Below are 18,595 nucleotides of genomic sequence, written 5' to 3'. Positions count from 1 at the left end.
GTAATTGGATGGGTTAGGGATGGCAGGCAGGAACTAATTGAATGTAAAAGTGGGCAGAATCCTGCTCTCGGCGAGCCTGCCTCCTCAGGGCTGCAGCAGGAGAGAGGCAGGGACCTGGCTCAGGGTTCAAGGAGGAGCCCTGCCAGCTCAGGAGAAAGCAGATGGCCAGACACCCTTGCCAGGGTGTGTTCTCCGAGGCAGATGTAGGAAGGGATCGTTTCCCACATTCGAGAAGGAAAAGATGGCTCTCAGAAACCAGGGCATTAATCTTCCTGCTTAGAACAGAGCGCAGGCTTTGGAAGGGAGTCAAGCGAAAATCCCATTCCTCTGCATTATTTGGAAGAATAATGAGAAAGCTCGGCCTCCATCCCATCTCTTTTCATTTGCAGCTATTGAATTACCTGTTGGCACATCTCATCTTTCTATTTAAAATGAGCAATAAAATATACCCAGAGCCATTTACTGCCTCTGATACTTTTGCACACGCCATAGAAGCTGATGCCAAACGGGACTGACTTCTCACGATTTCTAGATGTGCTTCAGAGCTCTGCCCCTTCCAAGTCCTCACTCTTGCTGTTGTCCTCCAGGAATGCCCTTGTGCCTGGGCAGGAAGTCTAGCCACCCACATACAGTGCCACCTCTCCCAAGAAGCCTGCCTTGATTTCTCCCAGTAGACAACTCATCCCTTCCACTCTTAGACCATCTTCTCCACCATATTCAAGTCACTCCAATGACATGCTGTCCAGGAATGTGGAGGTCAAGACAGAGAGGAACAGGTGGGCATGTGAAATAGAAGGCAAAACCAGCTAAAGCTGGAGGGGGATTGGATAAGTTAACACAACATGATGGAGAGATAAGAACTGAGTGATGGGGGCATGGTGGTGCCACCTGATTGGACAGGAAAGAAATGAGGAGAGGATGATGTGGAGGAAAAGGTGAGACAGGGCAAGGCTAAGGCTCCATGTGCTCAGAAGGATTCTTGCTCAAGAGTTTCCAAACTTGAGTGAGCAGCAGCCTCTGGGTCGGGGCTGGTTAAAGCAGATTGCTGGGTCCCACCCTAGAGCTTCTGATGTCATAGGTCTGGGTGGAACCCAAGGATATATATTTCTAACAAGTTCCCAGATGATGCTGGTCTGGGGACCACACTTTGAGAATGATTACAAGATAACAACGAGGCTCAGGGGAGGTCAGGGCTGCAGACCAACTTGTTGTATCAGGGTCTGACAGCAGCAGAAAAAAAACAAGGAAGAAAACTGGGCTCTGAGATGGTAACAGACGCCTGTGTGCACGGGAAAGGGCCAGTGTTAACAGTGACCCCAGGTTCCAAACCATTGTGTGCTCATGTGCAAAACCATCCTTTTATCCGGCCATTAAAAGGATTCTACAGTTGGTTTCAAATAAAGAATAGATATTTCAGTGTTTAATTAGTGATGGGACATGGGCTTTTCAAATAGGGTACTGTGAGACGGCTCATATTCGAGATGCCATCATTCCTTTTTGGGGGCTGTATCGGGTGGCACAAGGGATCCTAGGTCCCCAAACAAGGATCAAACCTGGGTCCCTTGTAGTGGAAGCATAGGGTACCAACCATTGGACCACCAGGGAAGTCCCAACATTAATGAAGTTAAAGACTCTGCTTCTTACTAACCCTCTGCAACCTGGCGTAGGGGTTTAACCTCTGACTTGACTTACCATTGGTTAGTTAGAAATAATCATATAACTGTAAAGCTCGAACCTAATTTTCACACGCTCGGTGACTGATTGGGGCATTGTGGATGCTTTACTCTCTTACATACAAAATCTTCTCCTCCGTGTGTGCTCCCCAATTTCTCTCATATTGTTCTTTTTACCAGGAAATCAGGCGGGGCATATCGGCAGAGAGAAACCCTTCTCCTCCTCTAAATGATGTTAAAGACAATCCCATAAATTCTAGGAAGCTTTGCCTGAGTAGGCAGAATTATAAATGAATCTCCCCCACCCCGTAATAGTTAACCATCCTCCCCAGAAATGGAAACAAACAAATCAGCAAAAGAGAACATCAGGAACATGACCGCTTTGTCTTCTTAGCGAGGGTCATCTTGAGTTCTGTCTAACTAATATATCATTTTCACAGGGATTTTCATGACGGTAATGATAGGATGATGATGGCAAGAATGACGATGACAGACTGAGTAAACAGCAGATGTATTTCTCCCTGCTTCCAGTTTTATCCCAAACTACGGTCTCACCTTCTTTTTACCCGCCCTTCCCCATTCTTCCCGGGGCCCCAGAAGAAACAGGCAAAGTGCGTCCACCTCCCAGACTCCAGACCTCCTGACCATGCTGCAGGTCCCAAGTGCTTCCGGGTTTTAGCCTGTGACCTACCAGCCAGCGGTGAACTCCACGTGGGCATCAAAGAAGCCAGTGACCTGGCCGGTGGCCACCTTCCAGCCCTCAATACGAGCTCGGATCAGTCCCTCTCTCTTCTGGTTTCTCACCACCTTCACCAGCCCGGGGTAGCGTTTGTGGACATACTCCTCCAAGGGGGCCTTCAGCTCCTCTGCAAATGACAAAACAGGAAGATCCATAAACAGGTCAAACGTGCATCCAACCCATTGTGAGACCAACGGATCTTCAGACAGTCCAGAGACTCCAGAGAAGTCTGCATGTTAGTCATTTTAGTAAAAAGGACAACTGGGTCTGTGTGAGTCAGAAGGTATCTCTGACTGATGTCCTTTGAGATTTCTTTTCTTTCTGCTCCCCGCTCCTTCCTTGGCCAACATTCCTGTGCTCGCACTGTCTCCTGGGTCCTGTTTATCCACTTTATATGTTTTTTTCCATCTGCACATACACTAGTCCTCACAGGATGTGTTCTGGGAGGTCCAGACCCATCGTTACACCCTAGACGCAACATTAACAGGGTTTGTGCTTTGGTCATAAGAAGTAAAATCTTCGCCCAGCAGTAGAGACGCTACCGTGATGGCAAAAGAAATGCCAACAGGATTGAACACTCCCTTCTGCCACCAGCAGGTGGTACGAAGTGCATTATTTATATGATCTAATTTAATCCTTACAGCAACCTAGGTGGTTGCTAGATTAATCCCATTAATTTACTAGATGAATTCCACTTTGCAATTAAGGACAGTCTTAGGAAGTGGGCTGCCCTGGTGGTCCAGTGGTTAAGAATCCACCTTGCAATGCAGGGGACATGGGTTTGATCCCTGGGGAAGACCTCACAAGCTGCAGGGCACCACAGCTCATGCACCACAAGTACTGAGCCTGCACTCTGAAGCCCTCGCTCCACAAGAGAAGCCACTGTAATGAGAAACCCTTGCACAGCAACTAGAGTAGCTCCCGTAGTCCGCAATTAGAGAAAGCCCTTGCGTAGCAACGAAGACCCAGCACAGCCAAAAATAAATAAACACATAAATATAACTAAACATTTTTTAAAAAGAACAATCTTAGGGAGGCTAACCTGTTCCAAGGGCACAACCAAGAAGCAGAAGAGATGAATCACAGGCCAAATGTGTCTAAGTCTACAGACATGAAGGGATACCCTTGTGTACCTGAGAATCATCATCTCATCACAAGGAAAAAACCCCACATTTTTTGTTTCTATTTTTTAATAGCAGTATGAGACAAAGATGTTAACTAAGCTTACTGCAGCAATTACTTCACAAGATGAAAGTGAAAGTCACTCAGTCATGTCTGACTCTTTGTGACTCCCTGGACTACACAATCCATAGAATTCTCCAGGCCAGAATACTGGAGGGGGTAGCCTTTCCCTTCTCCAGGGGATCTTCCCAACCCAGGGATTGAATCCAGGTCTCCTGCACTGCAGGCAGATTCTTTACCGGCTGAGCCACCAGGGAAGCTTCACAATATATGTCAGGCAAATCATTATACTGCACACCCTAAACTTACATAGTGCTATATGTCAATTGTATCTCGATAAAAATGGGGGGAAAATCAGCAGGTGTAGAAAGACAAGCAGGGAAGGATTGACAGAGAGGGAATTCCAAAATACACACACTCCAAGGACCCGCCCTGGCCTGGGAGTTTCTCCATCTGAAAACAGCCCAGGTGACTCAGATGTGAGCGGTCCACAAACAGTACGTTAGGAGACACTGTCACTTCTGACTCTGCTCTAGAAAAACTCCGAAGATTGTATTTACAAATGTTGTACAGACCCCTCACTTGCTACTTATACACGGCAACTCTAGCAAATGCCCTTTGGGTTGCCATTTCCTCCTGCAGGGGATCTTCCCAACCCAGGGATCAAATCCATGCCTCTTATGCCTCCTACAATGGCAGGCTGGTTCTTGACCACTAGCGCCACCTGGGAAGATCTGGCACAGTCAAAAAAAGAAAAAAAAAAGAATAAATAAGATTTACATATAAGATCCTTTATATGCATTCAAAATCTTATTTCTAATACTAATTGGTCTATTATTAATATTACTCATATAGATCTACTTTTAACTCTCCATCAACAACAATGCATCTTTCTAGCTAATCAATATCATTTTAAAGTCTAGCCACTATCATTCTATAGCAGTAGTCACCAGCTTCCAACTTACAAGATTTAGGAACACATTGTTCCAAACAACTGAAGTGATGGCCTGGGGGCTGTCATGGGAACACAGTGAGATGCCAGCATCCGATTAGCAAGGCCCAAGAACAAATGACACTGAGAAGGCTTCACTTCCCAGGCCCTGTATGTGATTCCGGACCTCCTAAAGTATTGGGTTGTTTCCCTGCCTGGATTTAAAATCAATCTGGACACAAGCACTTTCTTGAGATGCTTACATTCTGGGTAAGGAGATGAGACATGTTCAAAAAATTCCAATATTCAGAAGCTAAGAGCCAAAAAAAAAAAAAAAAATGGCCACAGAAGGCAGGGGTTACAGGGGGTGGGTCACAGACAGAGAAATGATTTTGGTTGGAGGTGTCCAAGGAAGAGGTTGTATCTGAGATATGCAGCAGGTTAGGACATGTGCTCTTATTATTCCAGAATATACACACACACAGCAAAATACACAGGTGTGGAACTGGATCTTCTTAGGTGAGAGTCACCCATGTCTGAGGGACTGGGAAGATGTCATTAATGACAAGAGAAGACGAGAACGGAAGCAGAAGTTGATGGGTTCACCTGAGGACAGGCTGAGGGGCCAGCAGACATCGGGGGTTGACTGTAGAACCAGGATAATGTCCAGAGTGAGAAGACAGGGCACAGAGTATTGTGGACACAGTGGGAAGAGATGACTGCTTAGGAGATGTAAGAGTTCCAGAAGACGTCAGATCCTGCTTTGGGAAATGTGTGTATTCAGGAGGCAGGGGGCAGAGTCAGAGGACGAGAAAAGCTACAAACAGCATCACGGGCAGAATCATACCAAGGGCTTGGGCTAAGTCACTTCAGTCTTGTCTGACTCTTTGTGACCCCATGGACTGTAGCCCACCAGATTCCTCTGTCCATGGGATTTCCTGGCAAGAATACTAGAGTAGGTTTCCATGCCCTCCTCCAGGGGATCTTCCTGACTCAGGGATCAAAGCAGCATCTCTTACATCTCCCGCATTGGCAGGCGGGTTCTTTACCACTAGTCTACCTGGGAAGCCCAAATCAAGGGTAGAGTTTCCAAAAGAAGAAGCTGTGCATTCATGTCACAAATATTTACAGAGCGCCTCCATGGCTGACAATGACACAATCCCTATTCTCAAAGAGCTGTTCAACAGCCAGTGTTAGGAAAATCAAATGCGTTAGAGAAAATGAGAGCTAAGAACAGGCCATTTGATCTAGACAAATTCAGATCAACGGGACCACTGAGGAAAAAATAAATGAATTCCCTTCTGGATACAGCTGGGTCCTTTGGGGACAGGGTGAGTTTAGGGAGAAGTAAATAAGCAGGACAGCTCAGGACTAATTTCTAGAAAAGCTGGTCCTGGTGGAACAGAGATGTGACAGCTTCAAGGCACCAGGGTGTTGAGATTTAGAAGTCACTTCCTTGGCTCAGATGATAAAGAATCTGCCTGCAATGCAGGTGATGGGGGTTTGATCCCTGGGTTGGGAAGATCCCCTGGAGAGACGGATGGCTACCCACTCCAGTGTTCTTGCTTGGAGAACTCTATGGATAGAGGCAGAGGCGCCTGGTGGGCTACCATGGGATCCTAAAGAGTTGGACACGACCGAGTGACTAACACTTTCACTTTTCAGCTTAAAGTGAGAAAGTCCACAAGCTAACCGAATGAAAACAAGGCCCCCAGGCTCATCATGGAAGGAAACAAATCCTCAACCTGACAGCAGTAAGAAATGTCACACCCATCACCTAAGATCCTTTATCATCCTTAACAGACGAAACCACTCCTGGACATTATAATGACAGCAAGAAAAACATTTTACATAAGATTTTTCTCACTGGCAGACTCAGAGAAGACAATAAAAATTCACTTCTATGGGCTTCCCTGATGGCTCAGTGGTACAGAACCCACCTGGGTCTCGAAGATCCCAGGGAGGAGGAAATGAAACCCTGTTCCAGTATGCTTGCCTGGGAAATTCCCTGGATAGAGGGGTCTGGCAGGCTACAGTCCACAGGCTCGCAAAAGATTTGGACATGACTCAGCGACTAAAATAGCAACTTTGCAAAAATAAATGTTTACCTATGAGTGTTATCAAATCCAATCCTAAATTGGTCTAGAGCCATCTGGGAATGCTTGTGTTTCTTAAGGTTTGGATCAATAACATTTGAGGTCAAGAAGGGAGAGGCAACTACTGCCCTTGATCGGAACAGACCAGAAGGGAGCTCTATCTGCTTCTTCACAATAAAAGGAGCAGCCGTCATCCAGACTTAAGGAGTACATATTGAACAAGAAAGTTACAGACAGTGAGAATGAAAGCAAAAATCATTATTACAGAATTTTATCCAGACCCTGCAATTTCAGTGGTATTGGAGAATAAGACATCAGTCTAGTCCCTTGTCTCTAAACCCTGTTCAGAGAAGTGTTGACCTAGAAGACTCATCTTCACGTGTTTCCCAAAACATGTGCATGAACCTGGGCACCACATGGATGTGAGCTTGGAAGTGGCCACACTGTCCAGGATTGGGCTCCATCTCTACTTCTCAACCCTCCCAGTTATCAAGTCTTGACAATGAGACTTACTGAATGTGCAATTCTCCTCAAGGTATGGAGACTCAAGATAATCAGTCCAAGTTTGGATGTTGTTTCTTTTTTTTTTAATGCACTAATTAAAAAAAAATTATTGGAGTATAGTTGGGCTTCCCAGATGGTGCTAGTGGTAAAGAACCCACCTGCCAATGCAAGAGACATAAGAGACGCTGCTTCAATTCCTGGGTTGGGAAGATCCCCTGGAGGAGGGTATAGCAACTCACTCCAGTATTCTTGTCTGGAGAATCCCATGGACAGAGGAGCCTGGAGGGCTCCAGTCCATAGCGTCACAAAGAGTTGGACATGACTGAAGTGACTTAGCACACATAACTGATTTACAATGTTGTGTTAATTTCTGCTGTACAGCAGAGTGAATCAGCAATATGTGTATATATACATGCATATATATATATATATGTCATATGCATGAGAATTGCCAGTAGGTCTGGGGTGTGGCCCAAGAATTCACATTTCTAACAAGCTCCACAGGGCTGCCACTGCTGTTCTGGTGAACACTCCTGGAGTAGCTCTGACTTACAGCCAGTCCCTTATCCAACCCCATCTGTGATGAGTTAACCCCTGCTCATGAAATGGGTCTTATCCGAAATGAGCAGACGTTCCATAATCCCAGTGTTGGCCGCTGCTAGTCTCTGCTTTTGCCCGGGCCTTCTTGTTCCACCTTGTCTGAAAGATGGAGCCCCTTGGAGATGACTTGAGTCTAGACAGTGAGCGGTTTGTCTTGCCACACTGGGATCCTGATGGCTTCCTTCCACCCACCCCTCACATGAAGCAACCTCCTCATCAAGCCCTTCACCCAGGACCCGGGTGTTCCTGGCTTCTGCTCTCACTTCCACAACCCGTTACGACAACGAGAGCTACCATTCCACCAACACTGCTTCTGCTGCCGTCAGCAGCACCATCACCACCGCAGCCACTTAGAACCAACACTCCTCCCCGCCAACAGCTGCTGAGGTGTGGGCACACTGCTCACTGCGAATGCATGGGTTGTGACAGCTGGGATGAGAAAATAGCACATATGGCATGTTCCAATTAAAAAAAAAAACCCGAAAAACAAAACCATCTGCCTCAAAGCCATTGTTCTGCAGAATATGAGTTTCCTCTCTACCTAGGAATCACCGGGCTGGTGACGCAGGTTCCTGGACTGCCTTAAACGGATCTAATTTACTGGGCTTGGTGGGGCTCACCAGAAGTCCAGATGATTCTCCCACAAACCCTGAACTTCTCAAAAGCACTGCTTGATTTTTTTCTTTCATTGGTTTTACCATGTTAAGATACACATAACATAAAATTAACCTTTAGATCACTTTAAAATGTACAATGGCATCACGTACATTCGTAATATGGCTCAACCATCACCCCTGTCTAGCTTCAGAAATTCTCATTACCCCCAGAGGAAGCCCCACATCCATTAAGCAGTCACTGTCCATGTCTGGCCCATCTTCCAGCCCCTGGCACCACTCATCTGCTTTCCATCTCTATGAATGTGTCTATTCCGGATATTTCAAAAACTGGAGTCATAATAAGCTGTGGCCTTTTTGTGTCTGTAAGTCCTGGTCCATTTTGAAGGTGAGGAGAAGCAAATTTTTTTTTTTTTTTTAAAGGTGTGACTTTAAATCCCTTGGCCTTACTGAAGGTCTGATTCCTCATTCTGCTGCTTGTTAGCTTTTTTGATCCCCATTTTGGCTATTTGGTTGACTGGAAGCTTATTTACAAAACCCCTCCAGATTCATCGAAGGGGGTTCTGGTTTCTCTGAGGGGAGGATCCAGCCCTTGGATCTGTGTTCACACCCCTAGAGTCCCCCTGACTCTGACACTAGCCTTTCTCCCCATCCCTGATGGAAACTTCCAGCTCACCGTGCTTGGGGGTCTTGAGTTAGCAGAGGGAAAACCACTGTCCTTAATGCAGGTTCAGCACAGCCATCAGGCATGCTGCCCTACGTTTCTGCAGTGCTATTTTATGAGTTTTTTTTTTAATGTGCGAATCATCCATGATGCCATCAAAACTCCTCCTCTCACCAAACTCTGAAGGGACAGCGATAACCCAAGAGGCACCCCCCGCCCGTACTCCACTCCTCTGTCCCTGCCCCACTCTCCATAGCATGGACCTGTCTCTGAAATCCTAGCCCTTAAGAACATCCATGGACTTCCCAGGTGGCCCTAGTCATAAAGAACCTGCCTGCCAATGCAGGAGATGTAAGAGACAAAGTTTCAATCTCTGGGTGGGGAAATTACCCTGGAGGAGGGCCATGGCAACCCACTCCAATATTCCTGCCTGGAGAATCCCATGGATTCTCCATGGGATTCTCCAGAGGAGCCTGGCAGGCTACAGTCGATAGGGTCACAAAGAGTTGGACAAGACTCAAGTGACTTAGCATGCAGGCAGGAACATCCATGAGGTTGTCATACGGAGTAACATAAGTCAGAGATGGAGAAATATTGTGTGACATCCCTTATATGAACACTCTATAAAGAAATGATACAAATGAACTTATTTACAAATTAGAAACAGACTCACAGATTTAGAGAGCAAACTTACAGTTGCCAGGGGGACGGATGGGGAGGAGGGATAGTTAGGGAGTTTGGGACGGACATGTACACACTGCTGTATTTAAAATGGATAACCAACAAGGACCTACTGTGGAGCACAAGGAACTCTGCTCAAGGTTATGAGGCAGCCTGGATGGGAGGGGAGTTTGGGGAGAATGGATACTTGTATATGTATAGTTGAGTCCTTTGCTGTCCACCTGGAACTACATTGTTAATTGTCTATGCTCCAATATAAAATAAAAAGTTACAAAATAACATCCATGGAGAGAGTGAGAGCAGGCATGTGAAAACACAAGACAAAATAACACAGACGATGGCTACATTGCGTGTTTTATTTTCTGGGCATCTCTCAGTTTTGCGGACTTAAATAATGCATTGTCTGACTGTGGGAGTGAAATAAGAGGCGAGGCGAGAGCTAGAAACTTCAGGAAGAATGGGGGAGATTAAAAAGGGATGCTTTTGGCATGTATGAAAGCATTTTAAAGGCGATGCCACAGTGAGATCAAAGCAAGGAGAAAAGAAAGCAAAAGACGAAAAGAAGCAAGAAGAAAGATGTGAGGTGCAAAATACCAAAGTGTTAAACTAAATATATCACACGGAGCAGTGCATTCAGGAAAGAGACTTTGAAAAGGAAAGCCATCTCTGCTTTTATTCCTTTGTTAAGAAATTCCTCTCGGCTGCTTCTTCCATTTAAATTTCACCTTAAAAAAAAAATAAATACAAGGAGCCCAACCCCACAGGAAAATATCGTAATGCCTCTTTGGGGTGGCTCCAGATTGCTCCCCCAAATTAAGAGCATTCCCCTATCTCACCCCATCAAAAGGCAGTTGAAAATCTGGTACTTGCAGCTGATTCTAATAATAACATGTGAATTTAAGCGATAAAATTTGTCTACAGCCTGGAGTGTGTTTTTCTTTCATTATGTTTCTTATTTACTGTGATATTGATTCTGAACTCTCTGAAGCTGGCAAATCTCTTCTCTGAAATAACCGAACTCACCATCTGGAGGCGGGGGCGGTGCTCAGGGGGAGCAAAATGGCACAGAGGAAACCCTGGAGAGAGCAGGGTCAGAGCCCAGCATTTGGTCACTTCTTAGAGTTTTCCTTAAATGCAGTTGTCAGCCAGGAATGGAATAAGAGTAAGTTATCTGGCCAGTCTCCCCTTTTCTGGTATTTTGGGTACCTCTGTATTCAGAGCCCTGAATTCTCCAAGGTCAAAGGCAGTATGGGTCCTTTGAAGTGAAATGAAAGTCGCTTAGTTATGTCTGACTTTTTGCAACCCCATGGACTGTAGGCCACCAGGCTCCTCTGCCCATGGAACTCCCCAGGCAAGAATACAGGAGTGGGTTGCCATTGCCTTCTCCAGGGGACCTTCTGGAACCCAGGGATGGAACCCGGGCTCCAAAATCATTATGGATGGTGACTGTAGCCATGACATTAAAAGACGCTAGCTTCTTGGAAGAAAATCTATGACAAACCTAGACAGTGTATTAAAAAGCAGAGACATTACTTTGCCTACAAAAGTCCATACAGTCAAAGCTATGGTTTTTCCAGTAGTCACATACGGATGTGAGATCTGGACAATAAAAAAAAACGCTGAGCACCAAAGAACCGATGCTTTTGAACTATGGTGCTGGAGAAGACTCTTGAGAGTCCCTTGGACTGCAAGGAGATCAAACCAGTCAATCCTAAAGGAAATCAACCCTGAATATTCACTGCAAGGACTGATGCTGAAGCTAAAGCTTCAATATTTTGGCCACCTGATGGGAAGAGCCAACTCATTGGAAAAGAACCTGATGCTGGGAAAGATTGAAGGCAGGAGGAAAAGGGGATGACAGAGGATGAGATGGCTGGATGGCATCACCGACTCAATGGACATGAGTTTGAGCAAACTCTGGGAGATGGTGAAAAGAGAGAGAAGCCTGGCGTGCCGCAGTCCATGGGGTCACAAAGAGTCGGATGCAACTTAGCAACTGAATAACAATGGTCCCTACCTGAGAGGGTTGTTTAGGGTGTTAAATAAGAGGATGCCTGCAAAGCACTTAGCTCAGGGCCCAGCACACAGAAGACACTCAATGCATGTTAAACTTGTTGCTGCTAAGTCACTTTAGTCGTGTCCAACTCTGTGCAACCCCATAGACGGCAGCCCACCAGGCTCCGCTGTCCCTGGGATTCTCCAGGCAGGAACACTGGAGTGGGTTGCCATTTCCTTCTCCAACGCATGAAAGTGAAAAGTGAAAGTGAAGTCGCTCAGTCGTGTCCGACCCTTAGCATGGACTGCAGCCTACCAGGCTCCTCTGTCCATGGGATTTTCCAGGCAAGAGTACTGGAGTGGGGTGTCATTGCCTTCTCGTTAAACTTGTTACTCATTTTTAATTGTATGTATCTCTGTATACTGGTGAACAGAGAATAGACATGTCTTAGGAAACAAGGGGATGACTCTGGCGAGGGGACAGCAGGGCTTTGAAGGTGGGGAGGGAGTCTTGAACCAGAAGGAAGAAGGAAAGCACAGAGAGAGGTGACCCTTGCCAGGGACTCCTCCAGAGTTCTAGTTCCAGGACCAGGATGGCTGAGTAGGAGCCCCGACTCCTGCAAATTCTTTATTATTTTTTTTCTTTTTATCGGAGTATAGTTGCTTTACAATGTTGTATTAGTTTCTACTGCACAGCAAAGTGAATCAGCTATACCTATACATATATCCTCATTTTTCTGGATTTCCTTCCCATTTAGTTCACCACAGAGCACTGGGAAGAATTCCCTGTGCTATGCAGTAGGCTCGTATTAGTTACCTATTTTATACATAGTAGTGTCAATATGTCAATCTCAAGCTCCCAATCCATCCCACCCCCTGTTCCTACCTTGGTGTCCACACATTTGTTCTCTGCCTCTGTGTCTCTCTTTCTGCTTTGCAACTAAGTTCATCTGTACCATTTCTCTAGAATCCACATATATGTGCTTAATATATAATACTTGTTCTTCTCTTTCTGACTCTGTATGACAGTCCCTAGGGCCATGAACTTCTTTTTTTAAATGGGTATCAGTGAACATCTCCCAGCGTCAGAGGGCGTGGTCTAGACTCCAGGAGACGTGTGCTCGGTTAGCACCGTGGAGCCGTGCCCAGGAGGGTGAATGGCATGTCAGGGCCCCTTTGTGTTTATGCCCCCACCCCAGGGTTCCTTGACTTCCTTCAGGCATCCTTCACTCGCAGGCCCCCTTGAAGCCAGATGTCCTCCCAAGTGTGTAAAACAAGGAAACTAGCGGCCAGGCAGGACCTGGCCATCAGATTCAGAAAGCAGGCATGGTGCCCCGAGGGTCAGAGATAAGGAAGGCTTTGTTCCAACCTGCGTGCAGGTGCTGTGCCGGGCACTGACCCTCACAGACTCTGCAGCACAGCCTGAGGCCAAAGAGCCTCTGCCCAGCAAACTGCCCAGAGCTCAGAGCTAAAGAGATCTAAAGATTCTCTCGTCAGGACCAACTCAGGATCCACCTCACTTTTCCAAAAAAATAAGATTAAAGCTCCCATGCTGCTCCTTGGGGAACAAAGGTGAAAACGGCCACGCCTGGCCTTTCTGACTGTATTTCCACCGACCCCTGGGCTCCCTTGACCCACCTCTCCCTCTGTCTCACCTGATCCCCATCCCCAGCCAGGCTGTTCAAGGAGCCTTTTTTTTTTTTTTTCCTAATCCCTCCTGCTCTGAGGCTGCTCAGCATTATCACAGGACATGATCATGCTCCCCCTCTTCAATCCTGTGGCTCAGCAAGTCCCCATCTCTGACTAGGATGCTCTCTCTCTGAAACTCCATCAATTCTTACATGTTGAATCCCATTGCCCGCCTTCCTGTCTGGGACAGGCTGGGAGTTGGGACCCTCTGCGGCAGTGCTGCAATGGCTGCATTTGAACACACCTCTCCTTGAGCAACAGAATACAAAAAAGACTGCATGAGACTAAAAATGACGGTTAAAGTGCGGTTGGGGCAACTTCTGGACAAAAGCTACAGAGAGACCAAAATACCCAACTGCCACTTTGGAAGAACCTGGAGCAAAAGCGGGGTACTGCACAGACCCCCTGCACACAACACCACCTAAGGGGTGGGCTAACTAGCTTAGCCACCCCTGCACCCACCCCTGCCCTCGTCCCACGTAAGGAATAAGCTGGACCCCCACCTCAGGGAGCCAGCAAGCAAGGGAACCTGTTGCTTGTTCTTGCTCCCCTCTGCTGCAGTAGGGGCCCCAATAAAGCTCCGCCTGAGTTTCTTGTCTGGCCTCTGATCAAATTCTATTCCCTGGTGGCTCAGACAGTAAAGAATCCACCAGCAATTCAGGAGACCTGGGTTTGATCCCTGGGTTGGGATGATCCACTAGAGGAGGGCATGGCAACAAGGCTTCCCTGGTGGCTCAGATGGTAAAGAATCTGGCTGCAATGTGGGAGACCTGGGTTCAGTCCCTGGGTTGGGAAGATCACCTGGAGGAGGGCATGGGAACCCACTCCAGTATTCTTGCTGGAGAATCCCCATGGACAGAGGGGCCTGGTGGGCTACAGTCAATGGGGTCACAAAGAGTTGGATACGACTAAGTGACTAAACACAAGGAAGCCAAGAACCTTGGTCTATAACATCTCTATGTTCCAAGCATTTGTGCCCTGAGATCCAGGTTCGTCTACTTCCCTTCACTGCTGTTCCCTCCCATCCATATGTCCAAGTTCTAACTGTCTCTCATGATCCAACTCAAGCGCCACATCCTTCTCAAAGGCCTCACTGATTTCCCCAACTTGTGGGAACCCCAGGCGTGAATCCCATGGATGTGGTTACAACAAACAAGGTCCATGGTGTGCCTGTCCACCCGGCTCCCTCTGTTTCTTGAGATTTCCCCCAGGGTTACTGGAGTGTGGTAGTTCTATGCATTGCCCTGTCCTCCTGCCTCAGTTGGCAGGTCCAGTGAAGGCCATCTGACCCAAACTAGAGCACCAGTTCCCTTCCCTGGGATTCCCCTGGAGAGGTGGCCCTGTCCCCCTACAATGACTGAAGCTGTAATTACAATGTCAACATTGGGCCATCTTTGCAGCCATGCTTCCCTCCAGATGGCCTGGAAACCTGGAGGTGGCCAGTCTTTCCAAGCCACCAGGGGAAGGAGGAGCTCAGAGACAGCGGAGCCCGGGAAGAAGAACACTACTATGTCTGAGTGCCTGGGCCTCACTTTCCCTGGGCCCAACCTCATTCTCATCTCTGGGGGTGTATAAGCCCCTCCAGGAGCGTGTATTATTGGGTCTCGTGTGTGTGTATTTAGTTATTTAGTCATGTACGACTCTTTGCAACCCATGGACTGTAGCCCGCCAGGCTCCCCTGTCCAAGGAATTTTCCAGGCAAGAATACTGGACTGGGTTACCATTTCCTCCTCCAGGGGATCTTCTCAACCCAGGGATCGAACCCGAGTCTCTTGCATCTCATGCATTGGCAGGTAGATTCTTTACCACTAATGCCACCTGAGAAGCCCAATGGGTCTTATCTAATGGAAAACCAAATCTGATCCCAAGGCAAAACTTTCAATATACATTAAAAAAATTTTTTTTTTTTGGCCACACAGCATATGGGATATTAGTTCCCCAACCAGAGATCAAACCTGTGCCCCCTGCACTGGAAGCACAGAGTCTTAACCAGTGGACCACTGGGGAGTCCCTCAGCTTAGTTTTTTAATTACTCCTGGTTCTGTAAGAATGCAACCCATTCCCCTTAGTATCACAGTTAAGGTCGCCAAGGTTAAAACAGAAACTTTTCCTCCACTGGAAGTTTGGCTGGAAGACACACAATTAATCTGATTTTTAAAGAAAAGTTGTCACATAAATGGAATAAATGACCAGAAAGTTCGACTGAATGTGTGTTTATCGTAATTCAAGCAATGAGACCCGTAAGTGTTTATCCCAGAGAAATGAAAATTTATTTTTGTATCAACATCTGTATGCCAATGGTCACAGCACCCAAACCTCCTTCCACTGATGAAGGACTAAACAAATGGGATCCTTCATTGCAGTGCAGACTCTCTAGCTGCAATGTGGCATGTGGGATGTTAGTTCCCTGAGCAGGAATCAAACTTCCATCTGCTGCATTGCAAGAAGGATTCTTAACCACTGGACCACCGGGGAAGTCCCTGTACTAGAGTTTTGCAAGAGGTTACCAGTGGGGGAAACTCAGAGAAGGGCACAGACCCCTTGTACATTTTTGCAACTTTTTGTGAATCTAAAATTATTTGAAAATAACAAGGTTTTGTGTTGTTGTTTTTTTAAGCAGTTAACATAGGAAGGTTTAGCTGAGTTCTCACATTATCTCTAGTGTAAAGATACACTCACTCCTTCTCCTCTCCTCCCCATGGCATGAAAATACCACAGGGAGAAATGCAAATGTACAACCTAATTGTGATCACAGACCCACAGAGCAAATGCTGTCACACTGCAGTGATCTGGTTTGGGAAAAAAAAAAAAAAAAACAAGTATTATTTCCGATTAGTAAGGCTCTTTACAGGTTGGGGAGAGGCAGGTGCCGTTCCAATAAGGAAGCCTGGCCCAGTATGGAGCAGTGTGATAACAAGGTGTCCCTTGGCTACTTCACTCAGAGCCTCAACACAGGAAAAATGTTATCTTCCCGAAACACAAGACCTCTCCTATCTCTGCCATGATAACCCAAGTAGAAAAGCAAACAATGCCAGGATGCCTTCTCTAAAATCCCTTTTGAAAGCCCGGAGGGTTGAGCCTTCCACTGAAAAGAGTTTTCTCACTCGATACATCGTGCTTTCAACCAGTAAACACACAACCAAGGGAAGTGCTTGATCAGGGGTGCTCACTCACGCGGAAGGGTGAGTGACGAGGTCTACGGCCTCCCAGGGCACCAAGACACGCAAATCTCGATGACTGGAGACACACGGCTTTTGAGATCTAAATGAACACAACAAGGGCATTGAAGCTAAGATATGAGTTGGGTTGGCCAAGAAGTTCGTTTGGGTTTTTCATATGGAAAAACCTGAATGAACTTTTTGGTCAGGTCAATAGAACAATGCTAAACACAAAAACTCCCAGGATGATGCCAGGGGAAGTACAAACACTGCTTTGCACACATACCTTTGAAAGGAACAGATCCAGCCAGTACTCAAGGCACTGGGGACACAGCGCAGAAGGGCTCTGGTTCTTGCCCTCAAGGGTCCTATAGTTGAGAGACGGGCAAGTGCACAGGGATAATACAGCGAGCTAAGTGCTGAGCCAAATGATACACTGATGTCCAGGAGCAGAGGCTGAGAGGGTCCCCAACCCAGCTACATCTAGGAAATCCAGGAAGGCTTCCCAGTGGAGGTGACGCACAAATAGATGTTGAGGAATAAGCTGGAGTTGGCAAATCAAGTAACACCACAAGCACACCCAATAGTTACACGCTTGATTATACTGCCAGAACTTTTACTGGATTGGCCAAAAGTTCATTCGGGATTTTCCATACTATCTTATGGAGAAACCTGAACCATTTTTTGGCCAACTCAGTATAATGTGCTTTACAAGTATCACCAAGAAAGCCCATAATTTAAACTCTGCATAAAAGCCACTATGACCCACAATTTACTCAAGCTCAGAAAAGGTAGGTGCCTTAGCCAAGACCTCTACATACTGCTTAAGGAAAAGGGGAAAAAAGTTTTTAAAAAACAGAAACTACTGATAAGACATGTATTATGCATATAATTTTATGCATTAAAGATTATAATAGTGGAAATGAAGAACTTTCTAAAATTATTTCAACTTAATGGCTAATGTTACCCTTCAGTTTGGAAGGCACAGCAAAGTTCCAGGGGAATCTGGACTTGGCATATCCAAAAGGTGAGCTCAGTCCCTCTCCCAAACCTGGTGGTGGTTCAGTTGCTCAGTCATGTCTGACTCTGCGATGCCATGGACTATAGAGCCCACCAGGGTCCTCTGTCCATGGGATTTTCTAGGCAAGAATACTGCAGTGGGTTGCCATTGCCTTCTCCAGGGCATCTTCCTGACCCAGGGATCGAACCTGTGTCTCTTGTGTCTCCTGCATTGGCAGGCAGATTCTTTACCACTGCACCACCATATCCTTGTCTTAATGGAGAGCACCAACCTGTCTTGTCACTGTAGCCAGGACCGTGGAACTCCTCTCCGACCCCTCCCTCTTGTTTACCCTCCTTCATAACCAATCAGTCCTCATGTGATTCAGCCTCAATGTTTCCAAATCTAAAATATTTTAGCATATGAAAACAAATATTTCAAATAAATGGTGAGGATAAATTATTAAATACCTCTAGATAGCCATACTTTCAGACAAGAGTCTCTAGATTAAAACTTTCTCAGACCTGATATAAAAATATTTAGTTTGTTGGAATTTACTTTGAAAAGGAATGTTTACCTATAAGAAAATATGCATAAATATTTGTACCTTCTAAGGATTATAAATAACTTCCTTAGGACATTACTTGAGGAAAAGACTGATGGATTTGACTATATAAAAATGCAAAATTTATGCTTGTCTAAAAACATTGTCAACAAATTAAAGTGAGAGCCAAAATTGAGAGAAGTATCTATAAAATGAAGGTAAAAAGTTTTTTTTAATATATACAAAGTTCTTATAAATCAATAAGATAAATATTCCAATAGAAAAAAATTGAGTGTCATTAATAGGCAAATCCATTAAGAAAGAAAATATGGTCAAATATATGAAAAAGTGTTCAACACCACTAACATTTCAAAAATGCAGGTTTAAAAATGAAAAATGATATCCATTTGTGACTCACCAGAACAGCAAAGATGACAAAGATGAATAAGGTCTAGTGTTGGTGAGGATACAAAGAAAGAGACACTTTCACATACTTTTCATGGGACAGTATATGCATTTGGAGAA

The 18,595-nt window shown here is 45.9% G+C and overlaps 1 protein-coding gene across 1 annotated transcript in view; it reads right to left on the bottom strand.

Moving 5' to 3' along the window:
• GALNT17 (polypeptide N-acetylgalactosaminyltransferase 17) overlaps positions 1 to 18,595 on the bottom strand; it is a 429,083-nt gene that overhangs the window by 190,900 nt on the left and 219,588 nt on the right. Inside the window, exon 4 of the mRNA XM_005889873.3 lies at positions 2,365 to 2,539. Within this exon, the coding sequence (XP_005889935.1) occupies positions 2,365 to 2,539 (175 nt within the window). The remainder of the gene's footprint in view (positions 1 to 2,364; positions 2,540 to 18,595) is intronic.

The sequence above is a fragment of the Bos mutus genome, chromosome 25 (genome assembly GCF_027580195.1).
Source record: "Bos mutus isolate GX-2022 chromosome 25, NWIPB_WYAK_1.1, whole genome shotgun sequence".
Lineage (NCBI taxonomy): Eukaryota > Metazoa > Chordata > Mammalia > Artiodactyla > Bovidae > Bos > Bos mutus.
This window is presented reverse-complemented; position numbering and strand designations above follow the sequence as displayed.